The sequence below is a fragment of the Myiozetetes cayanensis genome, unplaced genomic scaffold (assembly GCF_022539395.1).
Source record: "Myiozetetes cayanensis isolate MyiCay16 unplaced genomic scaffold, myiCay2020 scf3, whole genome shotgun sequence".
In the NCBI taxonomy this organism is placed as follows: Eukaryota; Metazoa; Chordata; class Aves; order Passeriformes; family Tyrannidae; genus Myiozetetes; species Myiozetetes cayanensis.
Window position 1 is genome coordinate 11,571,705 of NW_026087521.1, and position 25,328 is coordinate 11,597,032.

Here is a 25,328-nt window from a genome sequence, read left to right on the forward strand (position 1 = left end):
AAACACAACAAATTATTGAAAAATAATGCAGTGTTTGTTTACTTATTGTGTTGCATTCTCAATGGCTTGTGGGGTTGGCCCTAAAATAGAAACAGCTGGTAGTCTGGTCCAACTAACATTCACTAAATGAATACAAACCACAATGATTATTTGTACTAAGGTTCATCTTCAATAAGAGGTTTATCTTGTAACTTGATCATTGCGTATCAGACTTTTAACTTTATCAAGGTCTTTATCCTAACAGCAGCACATTAAGATGCATTGTATTAAAGGAAGAACCATCTATATACAGTTTCATTAAAAATAGTCTTTTTTAAGCATTCATCTCACAGAAATTAATTGTGATTCTACTTTTTTTTTTTTTTTAATGTCCCAGGAGTAAATAAGCTGAAAATCTGGGCAGCAAGGAGGTATCCCTGCGTGATGAGGGAAACAGGCACCTCTAAGGTGCCATTCAGCTACTGTAAATACCTAAAGTAGATGAATTTAGTATTCTAAAAGAACCTATTCTTCCCTGTTCATTATTAAAGTTTTTAAAAACTCCTCTACCACCATTTCATATTTAAATTTCTACTCACATTTGGTCAGATGAATTCCAAATTAACTGTAAAAAAAATTAGATTTCTAGTCTACACTAGTCACAATAGTCACCCCTATAGCCAGTGGTGGAAAATAGGCACCTGAAGAGGATTATTTACATCATTTTATTTAGTTATTGCCTAGGGCAGCTTGTTCTCTGGGTTTGACCATCAAGCTCGATGGATTACAGAGAAGTCTGGCTGAGGACCTTGGTTTAACTGAGCAGCCAGGTGGACAAGGGTGCATGAGATGAGTCCTGACCACACACCAGAGGCAAGCATAGAGTATCAGTTATTTGAAAAACCCTGCATTATCACAAAAGCTGAAATCTGTCTCATTCACTATGGCTAAATCTGGAATCCCATTTATGCTACTGTAGAAAACAGTCTCAATTTCATTATAAAAGTGAAGTTACAAATGTAGACTTGCAGAAAATACTTCATATCAAATATATATTAATATTTTTATTAATATTATAAATTTTCTTGAAATTTTTAATTGTTTTTATATAATGGACTTCTGTCTTTATATGGAACAACCCCACTCCCTACTTAAAAATGGAGACACATAGAATTAGTATGGTTTACATTCAGTTGGAAAATTGCTTCACTGATCAATTTTTTTAACATAATTATAGGTAGGAAATCAGGGAGGGAATTTATTTTTAATGACCTTCCTCTAGGAAATGTTCTTGGCTTTTGACTGTGTTACACATCCAATGAAAATCCTGTAGGAAACAAAATCAGTACTCATAAAGTTTGCAGTTGGCAGAGAGATTGGTCCATGTCATTGGATAGATGAGTATTACTGTTAAAGAGCAATGTGGAATACTTAATAAATTAAGCATCACCAAACAGGAAGCATTTTTGTCCAGTCATTGCAAATTAATTCCTGAAAGAGAGCAAGGAATAAAGCCCAAATTTACCCAAGTGCTTTTGAATCATTGTGAATAATCAGCTGAGCAGAACACCCAAATGAAAAAGGCAAATGAAAAAGGCAAATTCATCACAATTTTTTTAAACTTTATATTTTTCTTAGTAAGACACCATTGGTAAACTTATTGCACTTAATGTTAACAAAATTAATGAGTACCTGTTCCAGATCATCTTTCCTTGCTTTTTAAGTTCATGTTTGTCCTTCCATCTTATTTTTCCATTTTTTCCCATTTACTTCAGAGTTAATGTGTGACACTTCCACATAGTATGCAGAGATGGTCAAGCATCTTGTAGAAGTCTTATCTTTAATTAAAGTTTCAAATATTTTAAACCTAAAATACAGGATTTCTATGGGATTTTCCATGCACTTCTTCATTAGCAAAAGTAATGGCTGGTTCAGCCGTCCGTGTGCAAGGTAGATGTTTGCTTAGTACCCATCTCCTGTAATATCTTTCATTTCCTTTACGAACAACTAGGTATATAATTTCAGAATTTATTTCTTGTGAGGAATCTTACAAGTTCATTGAAAGCTTGTAGAAATTAAAGAAAAGGACCTTGCTTGGGAAAAGTGGTCTAAAACAGAGCAGAAAGGATAGAAACCAGGCAGTGAAAAATTAGACATTCAGAAAAGATGTTTTGGGTCATGTAAACAGTACTCAAAGGAGTCATGGTGTAGGATGATCCTTTTTTCAGCAGATAGGAGGCACAGTCCCTGACCTACAATACTCAGTGTATCAGAATCTATTAGATATAAAACTGCTTTTTATGGTTAGCATGAGTATATATTTACTTAAAACAGCTACAGCCATCCTTTGTGTCAAAAAGATAATAACAGTCTGATGGAGAGCATCTCCTTGGTTTCTTCCAAGCATATAAGCTGCCTTCCCTCCTCTGAGAAGTGCCTGAGTCAGGTCCTCCTGCAGTGAAGACAAATCACTCCTTCCTGAGGTCCTCCTCATGGAGAGAGATTCCATGTGGCTCTGGGTTCTGAGCAAGGGGAGGAAGAGTCAGGGCAGAGACCTGGAGATCTGCAGCCTAATCCAGCAACCTGCTGAGAGGAGCAAACAGCAGACACATAGGTTGGGATGAAAATCTTCTGGGGACTAGCAGGGAGTAAACAGAGCTTTTTATAACTCAGGAAGTCATTGATTTCACTGGAAGCAAGGACCTGTAATGTAGGGACATCGCAAGCAAGGCAAGCTGTTCAGAAGCCCCTTTGATTTCTGTATCCTCCAGTTATGACTTTACATTTTCTCTATCTGAAAACACACGTATTTTAGTTATATGATGATAAAGCTTAGTGGTTTGGGATTTTGTTTGGTTATATATAAAACTGACCCTTTGGAGCTGTCTATAAGAAGGAGTCTGGGCAAATCTAGATAAAATCTTTTGCCAAACAGGGATCCAGCTCAGGTGGGAAGAAAACACAAAATCAAAACCACTATCTATATTGCCACGAAATAGAAAGTAATTTCTTCACCAGTTTGGCTTATTCTACACACTGCAGATTAAAGGCTTGAATGCTGGAAGTAAGGACTGATGATGCTTTTCCTTCTGAACTGATGTAATCTCTGAGGCTATTTAAATGTGAGTTAGCAATGAAGAAAAAGAAACCACTCAGAAATTCTGGGGATTTCAGAGATTTTTACAAAAGGGGGAAGTTCTATTTACAATTTGGGGTTACAAAGACAAAAATTATATGCATTATTGAAGTCAGAAAAAAGAGGCACAAATTGGAATGCAGTGCTATGACTTTACCTTTTGCTATTTAAAACTAATATATTTGGAAAAATACACAGACCTCAAAGAAATAAAAAATAAATAATAGTGGTTTAGAGTGCAATAAATTAAGTAAGAAAATAAATATTTTCCGTATTGAAAATAATGTTGCAGATTAAAACGAACAAATTGAAGTAAGAAAAATGGATACCTCTGAACTTTTGCAGGTGGAGGATCAAACTTAGTCTCTAGAGAGTGAGTATTGATTCTTCAGTACTCACAAGCTTTTTTTTTTTTTTGCTCCCCTCTGTTGTCTGAAAGATAAAGAACTGCAGTGTAATAATATATAAACTTTTGTCATTAAATATAAATGCATCTATTGCAGAGTGCTGGTATAGAATTTGCAATTCAGTTACATTTCTAGCTTGCTCCTACAAGGAAAGGGAGGAATAAAAATTCATGACTTTTGTGTTTGTACACAGAGTTATCCATTTTTATTCATTAATATGTGATAACTACTTGCACACTGTTTTATTTTTTTCAGTTTGCCTTAACAGTCCCCAAAAAACCAAAAGTACTTAACTTTACCAGATTAAGGAGAATTATAGATACTCCCCATGTCTCGCATTTAAGATCTCTTTTTATGGCAGAACACACAACTTTCAGAACATTCTTCCGGGAAAAAATTGTTCAGTGGAGGATCTGAAGATAATTTTGTTTGTTTTCTGTTGTACACTGTTAATATTTTCAAATTGCAGCAATAATTTCAGAATTACTAAATTCTGAGTAGATGGACATACAATTTCTTTTAAGTTAAAATGGGGTTGTAATTGGTTTCCTCTATCCTATGAAATATTTTAAGCTTAAAACACCTCCTACAAAGATTGAGCCCTAGACCTTTTAAAAATTTCACCAAGAGAATATCCACTGAGAAACAGAACAACTCAGTCTAGAACTGTCAGTTGCCTGCTAGATGAAAAATTTATTTATGGTATGAGAAGCAAAGGCCTGCTTATTATAGAATTAATTACTTCAGGCTCCATGTTCTCAGGAACTTCTAATATTTAGTGCTTGATAAATATTAGATGATCCTGCTAAATGTTAGATGGTCAGTAGGTATTTCATCTAGAACTTAACTAGAAATTTCATCTGATTTTTTTTTTTTTTTTTTACCAGTTAAATGTTCAATACATTCTGAAAATGCAGCTGCTTTTCACAAAAATGGCTTTAAAGAATCACAATTCACCAATGAAGACTCCCTTTGTCAGAAGGGCACTAAAAGGCTTTAATTTGAATTAACCTTTTCCTTTCTCTTCCCCTGAAGTAGATCTTTTCGTGTTGGTCCCTGTGACAGGAATTATTCTTTAGCTCGTAAGAGTTAAAACTAGAAATTTTAAAAAAAGAACAACACTGGAGAAATTTCCTCTACAAACTATTTCCTAACTTACCTGATTGGGATCATCAGATTAATAAACCTGTACTGTGGTTGGGTGAAAACCATACAGACCTACCCTTAGCGTCTTTCAACTTATCTATTCTTTAGGAAGACCCAAGGAAAAAGTATTATGACCGTCATGGTTTAATTGTACTGTTCATCCAGATTCCTTCAGCCAGCTGTGGTCTTCAGGCATAAATTCACAGGTTTTTTCTTGTGATCATATGGGAATACTGAGGTATAAGGGTAAACTGAGGAAGAAGATATTTTGCGGATCCAAAGGCTACATCCAAATTTGCTTTCTTATGCAGTAAGTGCTGAATAAGGAGGGACATGCATGCTGGGTACCCTAGCAAGTTTTTCTAAAAATACTAATTTTTAAGGTCCACAAGGTGCTTCACAGTTGTCAGGACTATAATCTCCTCTGCTTAACTTGTCGTGTTTATGTACTGTTCCAGTTTTCTCGGTGTTAAGGGGTTTATTTCCATTACATTAGACATGTCATCTAAATCTCAAGTCTGAAACCAATTTATGTCCCTCTAAGAGACAGAACACTGTCATAGGGAAAAAAAAAATCACCTATTCACAGTTTTTCTTCCTTTTCCTTGTAATACATTCATTTAATACTTATCACTTCCCAACTACCTTGTCAGGATCCTTTATCAGCATCCTTTTTTTAGTGTTCTGTTCATTAACTTTTTGAAGTACTGCACAGGAGTACATGTGACCAGCACACAATCTAAACATCATAAAATTCACATCAATACTGTTCCTCTCTCATTAGACTTTAGGACACAGACATTCTTTATGTTAATTGCTCATCTCCAAACCTTCAGGAATTCACAAAAATGTGACATTTCTCAGTGTTTTTTTGCAAGCCAGCTCATCTTGATCAATTTATCATGCTTTATACTCTTCAGTGTTCTGTACTGCAATAGCATTATGCCAATCGATCATTATTACTCTCTCATTTTTTTCTTTCAGGCTCCTATGGTCTTATGCTAAACCTTCTGAACTTCATGTCATTTTAATCCTTATAATTTAGATCTCTGTAAAGCTTTTACTAATTCAGTTTTGTTCTCCTGGATAAGTTGAATACTGAGAATTACCTCCTGCCTGGCAATGTGAAAGCAAAGGCATTTATCTCTACTAGGTACGTGTCAGTGTGGACAGTATCAAATTTTCAGCAGCCCAAAGCAAAGTAACTTACCTGGAGGTTCAACCAGGGAACTGTGAGTTTAGAACTTCACTGTTTTCTCCACAGTTTTATTACTCCTTGTACGTGGGCCTTCTACTAACATCCCTTGCCAAATATTCTGCTTTTCAACACTAAATGTTATACTTTCACAGCTACGACTCAACCACGTAAACCTTGGCTCTTGTGATAAGTTTGGTTTCTCCGCTTAGTCTTGCCTTTCACAGTCTCTCGCTGTTTGTCAATATTTCTGTTCTACCTGAATCCTTGTAATCAGAAATAAACTTGTCTGTCAAGCTGGTGTGAAGGAGCAGGAAATTGGAAGTAAATTATTACTTTGACTAACATCTGAATCCAAAGCATCAAATAAACATGCTATTGCTTATTCCAGCTTTCACCACTGTGGACAAGTGGCATGATTACTTCTTTATTATGTTATCATTGAGTGTTTGTCATTCCACTCTGTGGTATGAAAATGAGCCAATTATGCTTAGCACACCCTATCTCCTGACCATTCCCATTGTCACAGAAGAGATTTTAAAGGCAAATCAATAAAGTTCAGAACCATGCAGACAGCTTGATGCATATTAAACAAAAAATTCTGAAGTTAGAACAGTGTAATTTAATAATGACAGAAAGGAGGTCAGAGGAAGCCAGCAAGGTCTCTAACTTAACTTATTTATTTCTTTATGATGAACTTTTGTCCAGTGCTCCCAAATCTCAGAGAAATCAGGAGGAGTGAGGCTCTGAGTTCACTAACAGCATACAGGACCATCTGAGATGCACTGGGGTATCAAGAAATCTTCACTGGAATGGCAGAGTAAGGACAACAACTGAAGCTCTGAAGTTTTCCACAGATTCTGTGTCATATCTGCTAATCTAGCATAGATTTCTGAGTAACATAATGTATGGCATCCTTGGAACTAGACCTGTGGTTGTGCATCTGTGTTCAGTTCCTAAATCACAGGCTATGACATGAAAATTTAATTGTCTGAATACCAGTATCTAAATCTGTGTCCATTATAACTGATAGGGGCTTCAATAAACTGCTTAAATGTTGGCATCCTATTCTAACTGAGATGCCCTTGGATATTTCACCTTACTTCCCACCTACATGTTGTTTGTCACAGATGGCAATGCCAGGGGGATACACATCCTGGGTGGATAAGGCTGAGCAACCTGGTGTAATGGTTGTTCCTGCCCACGGTAGGGGGGTTGGAACTAGCTGATCTTTAAGATCCCTTCCAACCCAAACCGTTCTAGGATTCTATGATATTCAAAGCCAAAGTTCAGTAGACGGTCCATATAGCAACTAGCTTGTTATCTCGAAAATTATTCAGTACAAACAACAGAGTCCAGAGGGTTTTTCAGGTCACTGTGATCTTGCCATATCTGTTTGATTAGCTGAAATCTTTCTAAATTCAGTTCTTTGCTGTTCTACCTCAGTTGCATGGTTCACCACTACTTCCAATGTGCTGTTTTTCAGTCTCTTGTTAGAGGGGGTCATTGCATTGCAAGGTCTGCCATTCAGATATAGTTATGAATACCAAGGGCGTTTCCTTAAGTGTAGCTATTTTATTCTTTTTTTTTTTAAGGGATTTTTCTGATTACTGTTTCAGTGATAGGACACAGAGAGAGAAATCCTTGGAAGGAGAAGACTGTGAAAATTTGAGTAGGCATCTGAAGAAGGGGGTAGCTGAGAGAAAATAAGGTGGCAATGAAGGAATTTAGAGGAGGAACTGACACCATAGTTTTCAACACTAAATATATGGTGTTCCCTTTTCATCTTGATATAAAATTTACATACAAGAAAATGAATGGATTTATTTTATAATATTTTCCCCACACACTTGCTGAAGACTTTTTCTGAACGTCCTTTCATGGAAAGGACTTTGGGACACTGCATTTAAACAACTTATACTCCATCTACATTTTAACAGAAAATATTGGGAACGTGTCTTGATATTCATCAGTGAGATACTGTAAAGTAAACTGAGTTTTCTTTATTGTGCTTAGAAAGTGTTAAAGCTTAAATGGGAGCACAGTCTAAAAACATGGAAGAGCAGAGACACTGGCATAGTTAGAGTTTCTGACTGTCAGAGGGCTCTGAAAATACAATGCAGTATTCCTGAAAAGTTTCTGAAGCTTAAATTATCTTTCAGTAGAGCCAGGTTGAGTTGTCAGGCATGTTCTTAGCAAGCACAGAAAGTCTTTGTAGGTATGGCAGCACTTGCAGGCCCTTTTAGAAGCCACAGTCACAAGCTGTCAGGGTTCTGAAGTCTCAATTTACATTCTAAATTATGTTGCTGGTTCAGTGTGTGTGACATACACCAGGCTTTTCCCCTTGCTGTGTCTGCTCTGCTCAGGGGGAGTTGCATGGAAGGATATGTTTGCCCAAGACAGAGCATTGCTTTCATTACCAGCTCTCACAGTATTAGAGCAGTACAGTTAAGAGTGTAATTGCTGGTGTGGGCACATGAACTAGTGACACTGAACAACACACATGAGCAAAACTGGAGATTCTTCAGGGAAAATTTCCTTATGCCAGACATAATTTTTCTTGTCTGTACAGAAAAATATCCTTTACCTTTTCAAAGGGTTGGTAGAGTCTGCAGCCTGTGAGCTGCAAATCATAAACTAGGATACAAGCCTGATTTGAACTTTTAGTAGGAACTTCTCTCATAAAAGGCAAGCGACAAGGGTCTACCTCAATTCCATTAAATATCTTTTTTGTCAGGTTGTCCCAGTAAAACCTGTACTGAGTCGTACTGTAGCAGTGTTTTCTCTCTTCCAAGACATCACTGTCCTTCAGATAATATGGTTTGCTATCAAGGAAATAAATCTGTAACAGAGTAACACTGACCTGGTAATAGGTGCCAGAAAAGAGAAGACAGTTCCTGTAAAAGTGAGACGTTCCATAGGTGTTTAGTATGAGACTTTGTCTTTGGAAAATAATTTGCTGACCACATACAAAGCTACTTGTTCCGAAAATGTGGTTTTCATTTCCACAAATTGATTTTTTTCAACCTCTAGTATATTTAAGCATCAAAAGCTGTCACTGACACTGTTGCAATTGCCTCTGCACTATTTTTAGCTATGATCCAGAAATTCTCTGCTTCACATCCAGATTAATCAGAAGGAGGTGGTATTTGTGGGTTATTTCCTAGTTTCATAAATTATTTTAAATCTCTGACTGATAAGCAATTCACAAGAGTTGTAGCAGCCAAGCAAAATAAATATCTGTATGTCCATTAGAATTTAAATGAACTCATTACTATACCAGCTTCTGACCTTTTCTCTTGGTTTTATTCTTGCTAGAAAGACTCTTTGCTATTCATGAAAGTGAAATTTAATGGTAGCTTGAGATTCTCTAGTGTATTTTAGATTATATTCTCATGGACTCAGGTGACTGATGAGGGTCCCAGCTTGAACAGCAAGTACTTCTGTCATTTATGACTTTGAATAGCTATCCTTTTTCTAATTATTTGTGAAGATCCAAATACTGTTGAAAATCTGTTGCTTAAGCAGACTAGGACAGTGAAACTTCATGAACTGCACAAAAAGTACTCCTAAGTATAAAAAGCTGAATATTAATTTCATACCTGATCTCACAGTTGTTAAAGGTTTTGTTAAAGTTTTACAGACTAAGAATATTAGATTCATAAAAAGGTTTAGGTTGGCAAATGCTTTAAGATCATTTAGCCCAACCATTTACCCAGCAATGTGAAGTCCATCATTAAACCATGTCCCTAATTTCCACATCTACACATCTTTTAAATACCTCCAAGGATGGTGACTCAACCAATTCCCTGGGCAGCCTATTTTTTCCCAATATCCAATCCAAACCTCCCCTGTGCAACTTGAGGCAGTTTTCTCTTGTCCTGTCTCTTTTTACTTCATTTCTCTTGTCCTGCCTCTTTTTACTTGGGAGAAGAGACCAAACCTTACCACAACCTCCTACCTGAAAGGTGTAGAGTGATAAGGTCCCCTCTGAGTCTCTGTTTATCCAGGCTAAACAAACCCAGCTCCTTCAAATGCTCCTTATAAGCCTTGAGCTCTAGACCCTTCCCCAGCTCTGTTGGCCTTCTCTGGGTATGCTCCAGCACTTCATGGCTTTCTTGTAGTGAGGGGCCCAAAACTGAACACAGGATTCAAGGTGTGGCCTCCATTGCAGCACTCCAGCCATGTGAGTCATCCCACCACCTTTCTGTGATGGTAACTGTATTATAGATTTCCTGCTGTGCTGTGGCTTCCAGCTCCTCTTGTTTGTTGCCCTTACTGTGTGCATTGGTGTAGACACACTTTAGTTGGGCTATTGTTCCTGCCACCTTTTTTGAGGGAAAAGCCCTAATTTCTGAAAAGCCCTAATTTCTATGTGACTGTTGTCACCTGCTTTCATGGTTCCTAGCACATTGATAACCCTCATGTCTTTGCTTCTGCATGGATCTCCATCCCCTACCTCTGCTGAGACAACAGACCAAAGGACCTTGCTAGCACACCATCCCTCAACCACTGATGTGTAGCAAGCCTGTTTTTATCCCTTACTCCTCACAAATCCAGTTTAAATATCTTTTAATGAGTCCTGCTAACTCCTGTGCATAGATTTCCTGATACTCCTAGGCCTACTCACCTATTCTGAGAGCTGTCACTGAGCACAGATGTTCTTCTATTTGGGAGGGGCACCTACTTACCAAGAAGTCTGAAACTCTGAAGAGAAGAAATACAGACTTAGACTCATGATGCCCCCAAATGATCTGGTGTAGAGATAAGCCATGGAAGGTGATACCCCAAAGGTGGTCTAAAGATCAAGCTGAACTTCCCATGAACTGTGCCTGCTTTTTCCTTTCACCTTCATAGACTGATTATCTGTGGGCAGGAATGCATTCATTCTTCAGGATCACTTTTCACAGGTTAGTAGGCCACAGGGAGTGAAAAACAATGCTGTTTTAAACTGGAGTACTACTTCTGTTGCAGTTTCACTTGGGTTGAGATCAGGAGCAGTGGAGTAGTAGAACATAAAGCAAAATGCCACCACAAGCTGCAACTGAGGATCAGTTTGTACTGTGGTGAGTCTTTTTGGGGAAAAACTGGGTTTAGTAACTTCTGAGTATCTGTATATTGCCATACAGATGTATTGCCAGACAGACGTATTTCACAGTTTTATTAATCTGAACCTGCATTTGATGTAACAACTGATGACTGTAACCAGCCTTCATCTCAGTGCAGCACAGTGCTATACCAGTTACTTGCCGTGCCACTAGTGTGTAGCATTCTGCAAGGGAAAAGGCACTGGGTCTAACCATATGGAATGTTGTGGGCCTGATCAAAGATGATGGGTCATTCATCTCACTCTGATGTGGGATGTGTTGGTTTTTGACCCATTGCATCAGGTGCCATCCCAGCTAAAGACCAAATGGATCCTCCACAGCATGGCACCGTCACTCTGAAGGACACCTGACAGCAGGACTAGCTAACTATGCTTGAAGAGCTAGAGCTCCCAGTCTTCTTACATCTACTCTTTATTTCAAGGTAAATCAACTTTTTGTTGTTGCTGGAGTAAGAGCTCAATACTTAGAGCTGTTTGAAAAAGATGGACCTCTAAAAAAAATTGTATGATAATGATTGATTTTATTAGAAATTGAACTACTAATTGCTATTCCCTATACATCATCTGATATTTTAAATATGACATGATCAACTGAAACTTTTTATCACCTGCTTGTTTTCATAAGTATTATTTTCATTTGTTTTAATTCATTGTTTCCTTTTAGATTTTGTTTACTACAGTATATAAATTAATTGAATTTACTCATTCTCGTTGATCATGTTTCTTTTCCATAAGAGAGGAAAATATTAGAAGAATAATTGAATTAAGGTTGTATATTTGTTCTATGTACACATTAAAAATAATTACCTCTCCTGCAAGTATTTTTGGAATTTTAGCTGTAGAATATTTTGACTCTTACTGAATTAGCCCAGTTAGCTTTAATTCTGTGCACCCAACCTGACCACACTTAGCGTAGCTCAAGAAAACACATAGAGGGAGAAGCCAGGTGTAGAGGGAGAAGCCAGGTGAATGGTAAGAAACAGTTCTCTGCATCCTGCTAGTGAAGTACACCCGAGTTTGAACTCTCACAGAAGTTCTCCACTGTTACATCCATTTTAAATTAATGAGTATTTGACACCTTTGGAACTGAGGCCCCAGTGTAGAAAAATGATAGGTATCTCAGAGATGATCCCAGTAAGAGAAAATAAAAAGCTCAGGAAAAGAAAAATCTACTGTTAGAGTAAATTTATACAGTAACTTTTCTAGAAAGGCAAACTTTTGCTGAAGTGTTGTCACATGGATGTTGATAAGGTGCCCGTGGAGTCAGTTAATGCTCTGAGAGTGCTCATCAGCCATCTGTTCAGTGACTTCCAAGCGTCTAGGAAGGAGAAGGGTCTGTGCAGTGCTTGGGACAGCTTTGCTCAGGAAGCCATATGCAACAAGGATACTAAAGCACAAAAATAAAAAAATATTTTAAAAAAACCCAAGAAGCCAAGTGAAAGCTAATGGGCTTTCACCCATTAAAAGTGAAAGTGCGACAAGTGATGTGGAGGGATGTTGACTTGCCCTGAACATTGCTTTAGATTAAAAGGCTTTATCTTTGATGCCGTTGAGTTTCTCCCCGCAGCACTACCACACGCCATCACTGCAGAAATCAAACTGTTCCCAGGCTTCAGTTTAATTATACATACACATCTGCCACAGAGGTGAACATCATTAAAAGTTCTAAGACTTAGCAATAGCTACATTAGTTGCTTATGATTTTTGAAAGTGTGAAGAACTTTTCCAGGAATCAGTACAAAATAGTGAGAATAATGAAGGTGGAACTATAGCCAAAAGCATCCACGTGGCAGCAGACTAATAATCAAAGGCTGGTTTTGTATTCCTGACATTATGGAATATGCCAAATTCAGGATTTTTATTGGAAAAAAAAAGGGAGAGGAAACAAATCAAGACTGTCTTGCAAATGCTCTAAGTCCTGTTTGATACGTTACTTTTAGAAAACTGAACTTTTCAACAACAAATCCTGGCTAAAGTATAAGACACATGATAATTGTAAGCATATTTTACAACAAAAGCATTCTTAAATTTGGATATAAGAAGGAATAGATACAATGAGTGTGATGTGATTTGTCTTTTGTTACAGGATATCTTCATCAAAAAGAAGAAGCACAATAAAGTGAAGCTGGAATTTACCTTGATCAGGGGAAAAAAGTGGTTTTTTCACTCTAATATATTTGAATCCAAAATCTTTTTTTCAATTCTCAGTGATTTTTTAGTAAAAGTCACGCCATAGAAACCATCACAGCTCTAATTTCCAGGGAAGCTCATTTTGGAAGGTGGTAAATACAACTTACAACGCAATGTAAAAAATGATTTTTCTAACACTGCTTTATGAGGAAATGTAATTCTGATTTTTAAAAAACATATGGTTGCTACTGTACCTCAGCTTACCTATTTGAAATTAAACAATTAAAATTTCAATATGTGTTGGCTGTACCTTATTACAATGTAAATAGCCAACATTGAATCAGAAGTGATTATACTGGGGAGACACTAATTTTGCAGAAGTAGATGAGGTTATGTATTTTACCTCGCGTGCTTACATGATACCACAGTGTTTTCCTGCCAACACATGGCTGAATGGTGGTGGTTGCTCTTTAATACAAGCCAGTAACCCCGCCCTCCTTTCCAAAACTAATGCAGGCCTGTACTGGCTGTCTTTAGAAGGAGTGTTAATAAAGGATTATTTAAAACTAGTAGGAAGATACAGGAGTCTTCAGAAAGTGGGCTACAGCTTATGTGGTGAAGCTACTACAAGAAGGGATGGCTGTCAGGCACATGGGTGAGCCAAAAGCCACTCGTGTTAAGGACAGGCTGCATGAAGGATTTATAGGTGGATCTAAGCTGACTTTCAGTATTTCAAACTTTAAAAGTGTATGTGGATATGGAGGTGAGGCGTGTTTATATGTTTATAATGTTTTCAGATACTGAGGTAAAGTCTCTGAAAGATACTCTATAAATACTCTTATCATAAATACTCTATACTCTTCTATAGAAGGCATAGGAAGATGGACGGTAGGGGTTTGGGACTTTGGGGAGGGAGAAGTAGAAATGTGGAAGTGGGATGAGGTTGTCAGACCTTATCCAGTATACGTGCCTAATTAGATGTGAGTTGATTAGAAGGCTGAGCAGCATTAGTATTATATTAGTACTCAACAGTTGAAAGCTGCACTCTTTGCAGGACAAATTGATTTATCCTGTTGATAAATCAGTATCAGTATATGGACTGATGCCAATCTGGTGATAGCTGTCATTCAGGTAGAATCCCACTGTCTCTGGTAGGGAATACTCACAGCGTGTAAGGGGCACCAGGAAGTCAAGGGAACATGGGCTGTTGTGAAGTCAAACTAAGTGAAAGTCCACTGCTTCTCACTGCCAGCTATAGAAGTGGCTGCAGAAGACCAGCACTGTTGAATATGCACTGAATACACATTATTACTATATATTCTTTGGGTGAGATTTTAAGCATCAGTTTTCTACATGTAGAGGATTTGGTCCCATACTTATGCAGAGCTATATTTAAAAGTGAAAATTAGAAGGGTGTGTGCAGTTTACACAGGAAAGTGCATTTTGTTTTTATGCCTCTTCATGTGGAGTTTCTGTTACACTTACAGTGTGCTATAGATGCATTATACTCTTGAAGTCATGAATTTGTAGCAATGGTTGCATGTGCTTAAATACCAGTGATAATTCTGGATGTTTGAAACATAACAATTATCCATAATTAGTCTCATATTGAATAACTGATAATGCCATATATTCTGTAAAAGTCAGTTTTGTTTAGATTGGGAAAAAGGATGTTTATTTCAGCTGAGAATGCAGATCTTATGTGAAGCAATGTTAAAATCTCCAAGAAATACATGAAAGATATAACGTATAGTTTGCTATATGGCACTAGGCCTTCACCTGTTTAGCCTAACACCTAGTCTTTGACAGAGGTGAGAGGCTATCTCATCTTACTTGAGGTTCAGGTGCAACAGCTGAATTTAAATCTGAAGAATGGATTTTAATATTAGTATTTAGGTTTGTTACCTTTAGAGATTTTTGCTGCTGTAACATGCTTTTGTACACATATGGATCTCCAGGGTTTTTTTTAATCTTTCTTTGGGTCTTTTACTTCTCTGGCATCCTATATATGTTAGTTTTTTTCAACATAATTTCATGCTGTGTGAATAAATATTGCCTTTTATTTGTTTTGAGTGTAGATGTTGTCATTTGTATGTTGCAGTCTGTGCCCATAACCTCCAAGCTAAATATAAGTCCACATTCTCTCTTAGTTTAGGGGAACAGTTGAATTCTTTGTAACTGAGGATTTAAAAAAAAAATCTTTCCTTGATGTATATGTCATTATTTATTTGATTTGTAAATACTTATTGTATTTTTAATTGATAGTAAATTTTTCCTGATAACTCCAGCATAACTTTTCGTTAGATGGAGACAGTAAATAAATAGGTAAAAAAATGACCTTTCAGTTTAACTGGGAGTAATTATTTTAGACAAGAAGTTGTGGGCAGTGCACCAGTACCAGTGGTAGAGAGTGTTGGCTCTACCAGTATTTTCTGAACAACAAATCAGGGTAGTAAGTTGATTTGGGCAAGTCTCAAGTCTTGTATTTAGCTTTGAATGGAAAAGTACTTTTTAGATTTCACTCTTATTAGCTGTACAGAAATATAACAGGTAGTGAAAAGGTAGCCATCTGCCATACAATAAGTTATTAAATAAGTTTTGGCTGCAGAATCTTTAATACTGAAAGTTATGTAGCCACGTCTATCAAGAATGGCTGTTACCTCAGCTTGAATTTGCAGATGGAAAGTAATCTGTCTATTTGTTAATATAGCAGTTTTTACACAGGCACCATAGAGTCAGTAAACATAAACTTCCCCAGGATTATTTTTTCCAATATACTTTTTTTCTTTTTAAAAGCACTATCAGCTTATAAATCACCATTACTGAACAACCAGTGTTTCACTACAAGTGGCTCAAGTACTTTTACACTGCAAGATATTTCAGTTGAAATTAATTCGGTATCATGGCAGAAAAAATTACCTCATTATCACAGAATTCTAGGAACCTTAAATATTATATACAATTAAAATTCCTGTTGTGATTTGTCTGTAGAAAGATATTATCCTAGTGCTCTCACGATTTTAATTTTCTTTCTAGACTCACCTTAGAAAAATAAATTATGAAGTCAGTACTACTCTTCCAGCTGAATTCATTTTCTAAATGAAAGAGCAGCCTTCCTATTAGATATCTCAGTTTAAACCCCCTTTCTGTTTCTGACAAAACAAATGAATTCTTTGTTATTAGCTTTTAATCTTACCTAGGAAGGTCCACTGAGGGTTTTTTTAACCTGCTATTAAACTGAGAATGAGTTTTTTAATGAAAGACATGCTGAAAGCTGGTATTTTGAAAAGTGTGTCTCAATATCCTTTAAAATGTTTCTTTTTATTTCATACTTGGTAAGGTTTTTAACATCATGCTGCATAAGATAAGAACAGTGTTTACAATGAGCATTTCAAATTATCTCATTTTATGAAAAAGACATATCCAGAGTTTTAGATGTTTATAGGCTACGATAGTTAAAATTCAGGAAAGTCACCAAAGCAAGTTATCAGTTGGTCAATAACTAAGGAAAAGGAGATAACTACTTGTGTAAAAGAGGTAACCATGTTTCACCACTTGCTAACTATGACCAAAAACCAGGACAGTATCAAAACAAGCAATCCTCCCAAGACTTGGCCACTTTATCTAGACTGATGAAACAGTTATTTTTCTCCAGGCTTTTCTTCTAAAAAAATCTCTTGTATTATTAGGTTTTGTTGATGGGATGTTCTGAATGCTTCTTCCTAAAGGTGCGACTGCATTTGACACATCAATACCAGGTCATTTGGTGTCTTATCCAATGTCCAGCAAGACATTTGGAAGTCCTTTTGCTTAGTTCTTTTAATTTCAACCTAATCCCATGCTGTTTGTAAAGTATGGCAATGATCTCAATATCTCCACTTGCATATATATATATATATGTATGTGTGTATATATGTATATATATATATTTCTATGTATTTTTTTCTTAGAAATTATCCCTTGTGTTTTGTGTTTTTACCCCTTGTGTGTAGAGAATTTTCATATGTACCTATATTATCTGCAGACCTGAATGAGAATGGGAGCATAGACACCACTTAGCCTCCACTCTTTATGCATCAGAAAAAGCTGCTAACATTATTTTTTGTTTATTTCAGGTTTCTTTTCTCCATGGAAAACTCCAAAGCCTGTAAGTTTGCTTTCACAATTATACGCATTGAGTTCATAAGATGACAGTCATTCAAAGCAAATTTCTGTAGACTTTCCTCTAACCCTCCTGTTCCCAGCTCATGAGACACTTCTCAGCAGTGCCCCTGGTGACACAGCATCAGGGGTGGCCTCTCTGGTAAGCTCTGAAGGTCTGTTGACTTAGAGTCTGCCAGCAGCGGTCTGGAGAAAGGAACACCTCAGTGTTAACGTGGTTGTCAAGAAACAGAAATGTAGTGGCTTAAGAATAAAGGGTCTGGAGGAGAAGACAGCAGAAGTCTGCAAATTCTTTGAAATTAATAACATGTACTTTTTCTGGTTTACAAGTGGCTTGAGTTTAACATCCTCAAAGTTATTGTTATTCTTTCTTGCACAGTAGATCTAGAGCTGCAAATAGTTACACTTCAAGTGAGAGTTTGGACTAGACAACTTACTGAGGCGCCTTCTAATCAACTTTTCTGTGTTTCTGTGATTTTGACATTAAAACCCAAGGTATAAATACTTTTCCTAGTGTAAGATTGCAAGCAATGATTATATATATTCTGTTGACACCACATTATACATTTTTTTGGAGTTGTGACAACATTCACAGTATTAAAAAAAAATCATAGGGTACTATTTTTGGTTGTCTGGTTTGTTTTATTTTTATGGGGTTTTTTGGAGGTTTTTTGTTTGTTTGTTTTGTTTTAATTTGTGTTTTTTTTGAGATTGTACAGGCCTTAAAGAGGGCTTAACTCTTATAAGAGGTGTGTAGAGGGAAACAGAGACCTGACTATGCCTGAAGGCTTCTAAGAGCCATAGGAATAACAATAGCAATGTCTTTTGAAGGAACTTACAGCTTTCTTATTGAGGGGCAGGCAAGGGAAGTATGTTGAATCTGAAGAACTTCACGTACTCTCATATTGGATCATGGCATACTTAATGTATACCAAAACAATTTTTGTAGCCTGTCAAATAGAAATAACACTAAATAACACTTAATTAATCAGCTGATAGAACTCCATCAGACTACTTCAGCTTGTAGTGCTTTTGCTGTAAAAGCCTAGGGGATGTATGCGATACACTGGAATAAGTATTGCATAAGCTGCTTTATTCATCTGTGTAGCAGGACATTTGTGAAAATAAATCAGACTATTCAGGGCTAGCTTGTTCTCACCAGTTTGCAGTTCCTGTCTGACTGGAGCATTCAACTTTTAATCTCAAGTACAAAGTGAGGAAATAGAGAACTTGGGGCTTACTTCTTAAGGATCCACTTTCAAAGACCTCCTATTGTCCATACTTAGCTTCTTTATGTACATGTCAAATATATAAATATCAGCATATTGATGATGATTTTCTGCACAGGTTTGTAATATAAACGTCATGCTTGAGGAGTACTTGCCAATAATCAGAATCTAAGCAAACAACCTGAGTGAGGCAGTTTTTCATGCAATGGTCTGAGGAAACCAGGGATCATGGAATAATATAATACCATTGTGTGCAGGTACTGTACATGAATGCAGGCTAACTGTTCACAGCTACTCTACTTTAGGGTACAAATGATTGACCAAGTTAAGGTCACATACATTCTTCTGTCTGTCACCACTTTTAACTAGAGAAATAGTCTGACATGAATTTCTAGTTGTCCAAGACATGAAGATTGAAAGCAAGTGCCCCTGCAGCACTGAGTGTCTGCAGACAGTCTGAAGCAGTAAGGCCAGCATAGGAGGTTTAGAAATCCTCCCCAGCACCACAGCACAGCCCTGTAGCTGTGTAACAGCAAAGGAAAACAGAGTAACCTGGGCTGACAGATAGTTCCTGTGGTTCCTATGTACAGAGTCCATATATTATGTATGTATGTATTATATATAATGATTAGTGCAAAATGACCAAAAGCAATGTCACCAAACCATTACCCAAACTTTATTTGATGCCCTGCACTCAATAACATGCCTATTCTCTTCCAAGAGTGTCTTCATCTGTGAGCTGGCATTATGATAACTCACAGAACACTATTAGAGACTATTTAACTAGTTGATATGGGTCTGGGAGATATAATTCCCCTTCTGTTTATCTGCTTATGTAGCTGGTTATGTTAGCAGTATTACCTGCAAGTAAGAATGTTTTGCTCAGTTTTTAGCTTCACACTCAAAGATACAGAACTAACCAGCAAACAAGAATTAGGCATATGGGACCTAGAAGGGTTTTGCCAACTGATCTGCAGTTTCCTGTCCTGTCTCCAGGGAAAAGTTTGCTCATCAAAGATAATTAAATTTTTCTTTCTCATTTTAAATCTTTCTTAAATATTTTAATGTTATTAGGTTTCACATTTTGGAAGAGGGGATCTATTTCGCCAACACTGTCCAAGAAATCAGGAAACTTTTACTTCTATATGGACAGGACCCCACATGTCTTTCTGCTTTATAGCAATAAGATAGATAGTTTGGTTTCACTGACTTGTATTGTGGATTTTTTTGATTCCTAAGTGAAGGTAAACCCCAAATAAATTTCTCCAGTAATTTCCGTGATCATAAGGAACTTGAATTGAGCTCAGTTCTCCTTTCCTGTTTAGACATAGGAGTCATAATCAGTTTTATTTCTGGAGACCTTTGAATTTACACTTCCTTAATGTAATTATATACTGAATATATGCCTATGCATACCAGACATAATTTGTTCAGGGCTATCAGAAGTAGTACTGGGACAGTCATGTGACTTACCACATAGTCTAATTTACACAAAATAGAGGATACATTTATCTTGGTATAAAGGGTATCTGAAGGTACATAAGGTACTTTCCTGTACCTAAGCTATTTCAGTGGCAGCTCAGGTATTTCCATATGTCACTGTGCTGCACAAGATCTACATACCTGTAGTACCCTCTTATATCAAATTCTAGTTGCCATCTTTTGTACCTTGCTGAAAATAAACATGTCTTCCTTGAACAACATTGCAAGTATTGAATACAGTGCTCCATATCTTCATCATTAGTACTTAACAGACTAATACTTTCATTTCTCAACTTAAATATCACATCCAAGACTTACTAGTGCATGAGAGTCATCTTGTGATTGACTGAGGTACCTGGATATTTCTTTTCCTCATTGTTCCAAATGAACCAGCCCTACTTAGTGCTGAAATTCTGACAGAAGCACAGCTATAATTATAACACTGTTCTGTAAAAGAATGAGATCCTCAGCAACTTAAAATGGCCAATATCCATAATCTGTTTATTCTTAAGTATGAACCTGAGAAGATCAGTTCTCCTGGGATATGCAGCATTGTACTTACTCAGCATGTTAGGCATCTGTAGTCCACACATGAACTGTTGTGATGCTGTTAATCATCAGAACAGAGAGCAAAGCCGACCTGCTGAGCTAAACAGCTTCTGAAACCAAGGAAGTAAAGACTAATGATAATCATAGAATTTGTAGACCAAGCATGCAATAAACTTGCAATCATCTTTGATAAGGCTCTGCTGATAAAACAATAGAAGTCAGTGGAATGTAGTTACAGTTCAGTTTGTTTCCAAGATGCATTTTTTGTGTAATTAACATTGTTGGGTTACATGTGAGAACACACTGTTCAGGAGGCTTTACCACCCTTGTCCTCAGGAGAAGTCAAATACTTATTTCCTGGGATAAAAGTTTGTGTTTTGTTTAACTTAACCGCTTCAAATAAGTTTGCTAATGCATTTTAATTAGTAGCCAACTTCTTCAAAAATTAAATATGCAGATCCTCAAGCCTTCTTTTGCACAGCCTGTCATATCTTCAAGCTTGATGTACTTGTGAGACTGCTGAAGTCTTGCAAAAAGCATGGATTGAGGTGTCTTTCATGCACAGACAATACACTGCTGTGTACTTCTTTCCTGTAAATGGCCTGGAAAAGTTGAAAGCTTTATCCTGTGCTTGAGAACTTGGTTGGATGACGCCAATTTAGTTTTTGATATAAGAAAGGAACAGTAAGAAACAGTAAGAAATTAAAAAGACTCTCTCAAACTAATGCTCACTTTTCTCTCACTGTGTTCTGTATTTTAGCATTGAACACTAGATGCTCAAGTACCTGCTGTAATAATTTTCTCTTTGGTTTTTATTTTCTTTTTGGTTTAGTTTGGGGGCTTTTCTATTAATTTTCAGTTGAAGCTTTAAATTCTGCTCACAGTTGCAGTAATCTACTTCCCCTGTGCAGGTAGCTATTTTCATGCATTCTCAGGAGATACAGCAGTAAGATCACTCAGTTGCTAACCAGTCCAGCCCTTCTTTGTTAAACACTTTGTCTCATTGTGGAAGTCACAGTTTTTGCAAACCTTCATCTTCATTCTCCGTATGTTTTTATTCCAGATGATGGAACGATGGGAGAATCAAGGCAGCCCTCAAACAAGTGTGTCTGCTCCAGCTATGCCACAGAATATTCCCTATCCACCCGCTCTTCACAGGAGTTCATTTCCTGATTCAACAGAGGCCTTTGATCCCCGAAAACCTGACCCGTATGAGCTGTATGAGAAATCAAGAGCTATTTATGAAAGTAGGCGTAAGTGAAAATCCTGCTGATCATTTAGTATAATGTGTCACTGTTGACATAATTTTCTGTAATTATCTTTTGTAATTTAAAGAAAGAAGCTCTAAACCCAGTAAACAGAGGCCATTATAAATGATTCAAAAACTCTACACTTACTTATTTTCCCAGCTCTTGCCTATATTCTGGTGTTTGACCTTCATAGGTGTTTTTTTCGTATATTTTTCTCTCCTTATTTTGACTGTTAAATCCTTAGTGAAGCACAGTATATGTGCCACAATGTTTTATTGTGCTATTTTTCATCATAGTTCACCAATATGAAGATGTGAATTTATCAAGGACAAAACAGTTTCACTTACTTTCTCTTGAAAGTGAAGTTTATTAAAGAAATTTCAAGTGTATTTGTTTTTATAATGTCTTTTTCAAGTTTTCACGTTGTCCTTGGTGGTTTGAAAGTAACCCCTACCACCAAGTACTATTTGAAAACCTATACAAAAGAGTACTGAGCCATCAAGATTTCCATCTTGATTTAATTTCTCATGCTTTTGAGGAATATATCATATATTTTTCACAACAAGGGCATTTATTCCTTTCTTAAAGAACATTTTAACTAAAAATGTTGTTCTAAGTTGTCTGGAATTTTTGTACTTACTTATTAGGATCATTTCTTAAAAATAGTTTATTATTTTACTGAAAGCTTTTTCATCATAGTCATTACTTGCACATGACACCTTTCAAATAATTTTATAAATTACTTGAGCCTATAGATCAAATTATGTTATAGATTACACATGAAATATTCCAGCTGATCCAGACTAGCCCATTAATATTATTTGAGCCCAGAGGTCTGGAATGTACAAATTTCTCCAGCATGCAAAGGGATAGTCTAAAGGAAATACATTATTGTCCCAAAGACTGCTTTGATGCCGTTCCTACTTGTCTTGGCCCTTATACATTAGTTACAGCATCAACATCTCTTCTTTGCTTTTTGTATTTCCAATCCACAGCAGAATGGAGGAACACTATGGTTCATTTTACATCAATTCTAAGGGAACTCTAATCTAGTGCCTAAGTTGCATCTCATATTCCCCACTTCTTTGCCACTGTGGCCAGGGCCACCATCTTCTGCCACCATGATCCTGTTATGGAAATAATTTCAGTAGAGACTGTCACCCTAAGACTCACTTTCCATAGTCCAAACTTTTTTTTCGGGGGGAGGGAGGAGGTAGGGCAGGGGAGGTGTTTGTGGTGTTTTATTTATTTATTTAATAGGTGCCTGAAATAAGGATCCCAAATTTAAATCTAAGTACTTAAATAAATTGCTGACTTTTTTGAGGAATACCAAGTATCTTATTCTCCCTAAATATGGATTTGAGAACATACTTTAGACCCCTTTAAAAAGGATTTAATCTTCAATTATAAACTGTTAGGCATAGGAACTAAGCTTTCCAGTGTATTTACAAATACTATGTAGCCCATGTTGGCTGGTATTTTAATATAATAAATATTGTGTCTTATCAGGATAGTAATGTAGTATATAATGACGATACTAGTGTAGTATCTTCCTCTGTTCCAGATGTTATTCTTGATTGGACAGGATTCTCAAGACAATGTACAAATAGAGACTATAATTTTTGAAATTTTGAAGAACTCTTTGAAGTATGGATCAGGATGCTGTGTGGAATGGGCCACATAGATTTGAAAGAAGTAGAACTCGCTTTGAACAAAGTTTGGAAATAGTTTTCAGACATCTCTCATCTTTCACTTTGTCTTGTGCATTAAGAGCTAGAGTAAAAAATAAAAAGATTTGCCTGAGCTGAAATGCTGTTCCCCAAAGTGCAAGGATTTTGTATATGTTAAAGGGAAAATAAACCATTCCATAGTTTCTATTTGGCTCATACCTCTGCTGAAAATATACTTGGCTTCACATACTACTTTAGGGAAAGGAAAACCCTTTGCAACTAATCACTTGCCATATGGATATCTTCTGGAGGTGAAGTAGTTTAGCAAAAATCTGTATTTTTCATTCAACATAGTCAGAACCATCTTCTGTTGTTAAAGCCATCAAGCCAAGAGTGCAGACTTGAAGCCCACTGGAATTGAAACTCCATTGAAACAAACATCTTTGTAAGACAATTAAGAAAAGGTCATCAGTGCCACGTATATAGATGAGATACACATTTATACAGCATCTTCTTTCATTTCGATCTCCAATATGAAAAGTTCTATATTAACAGAATTGCCTAAATATTAATGAAAACAAATAGGCTCGATCCATGTTTGCCCTCCATAAAACCATGGGAATATAGATCAAATGTCAGCTACAAAGATTGGCTTACACCCCACAAGGTTATATATTGCACCACAAGATATATTACACTATTCAATAAAGTAATGAAGTGATTCATTGTTATTCATGGGTCCCTTCTATGAGTTTTCTGAGCACTTCTTTGACCAATATGAACTCAAGTCTTATGTAATCTACTGTGTTCAGGAGCATATACTGCACCACAGGAAGAGCTTCTAACCTGTAGATTGGAGTTATGCTAAAGCCTGTGTTTGAATGGTATAATTGCATTTGAGTTCTCTCCAAGAGGTAACTGGAAATTGTGTACCAGCCTTTGTCAGCCAGCTACCTAGAATAATTAAAAATCATGAGGCTGCTAGGCCCAAAATAAGAAAGTGAGGGATAGAAAGCAAGACTGCAGTAATCACTCCTCCCAGACTTCCAACAGTGTCCCATCTTCCAGCTAATCCTGAAAATTTAAACTTGCTCTCTTACAGCTCTATCCCTTCAGCATTTTCTCAAAGCCTTGATTCCCAACCAGATCTTGTGTGTAATCATTCATATCCTTTAGTCATAAATAGCTGCCTGCGAAGACCTCTTTTCTCCCTGACATTTTTCTTTCATGAATGCCATAAGCACACGTCTTAGCAAATTCAATTTGTCAAGCCTTTGATTGCTTTTGTTCTCTACATAGTGCTACTGTTTTCTGAAAAAAGAAACAACAGGAAGGAAATCCATTACTGAGTCAAGCATCTGTCATCTAATTTGAGTATATAGGAGGGAGAGTTTCAAGACAATAAAGTTTCCTACCATATGGCACTGTCAGGTTGGTTATCTTTGGTAAGGGCATACCCTAAAAGTGCACAGGAAAAGTTCAGCTTCTTCATTTTTTAAGTACTTCTTATCTCAAAGCAAGTTTGTCTTATCTCCTGGCAAGACCTTCTTTTCATCTTCATCTTCTAAAAATAGGGCAAAGAAGTGAGCAATCATGACCTGGAAAATACAAAAAGGGTGCTAGATTTTTGTTTCTCTAACAGTTAATCTCTGTAACTAAACGGTTAATTTGTACTGCTGTAGCTCTGAATTTCCACAGATCCTTTAATTAGAGGGTCTCTCTGCAGTCAGCACTCACCAGGACCTCATCAAAGCCTCCTGCTCCCCGATCAGGGAATTAAGCAAGTTATGCATCACAGTGTAGTTCTGTGAGGAGAACAAGAGACATGACTCAAAGCAGAGCAAGAGCTAGACCTGAGAAGCCTGATTTACAGGGGTTTGCTCTAGC

At 36.8% G+C, this 25,328-nt stretch overlaps 1 protein-coding gene across 16 annotated transcripts in view; it reads left to right on the top strand.

Annotated features, from left to right (window-relative positions):
• Positions 1–25,328, top strand: part of MAGI2 (membrane associated guanylate kinase, WW and PDZ domain containing 2) — a 719,386-nt gene that overhangs the window by 610,582 nt on the left and 83,476 nt on the right. For 14 of the 16 annotated variants that reach the window (XM_050324405.1, XM_050324392.1, XM_050324403.1 and 11 more), the window contains 2 exons: positions 17,216–17,247; positions 21,585–21,774. In XM_050324405.1, coding sequence (XP_050180362.1) covers positions 17,216–17,247; positions 21,585–21,774 — 222 coding nt within the window. The remainder of the gene's footprint in view (positions 1–17,215; positions 17,248–21,584; positions 21,775–25,328) is intronic. The other 2 variants (XM_050324391.1, XM_050324395.1) reach the window with 1 other exon arrangement.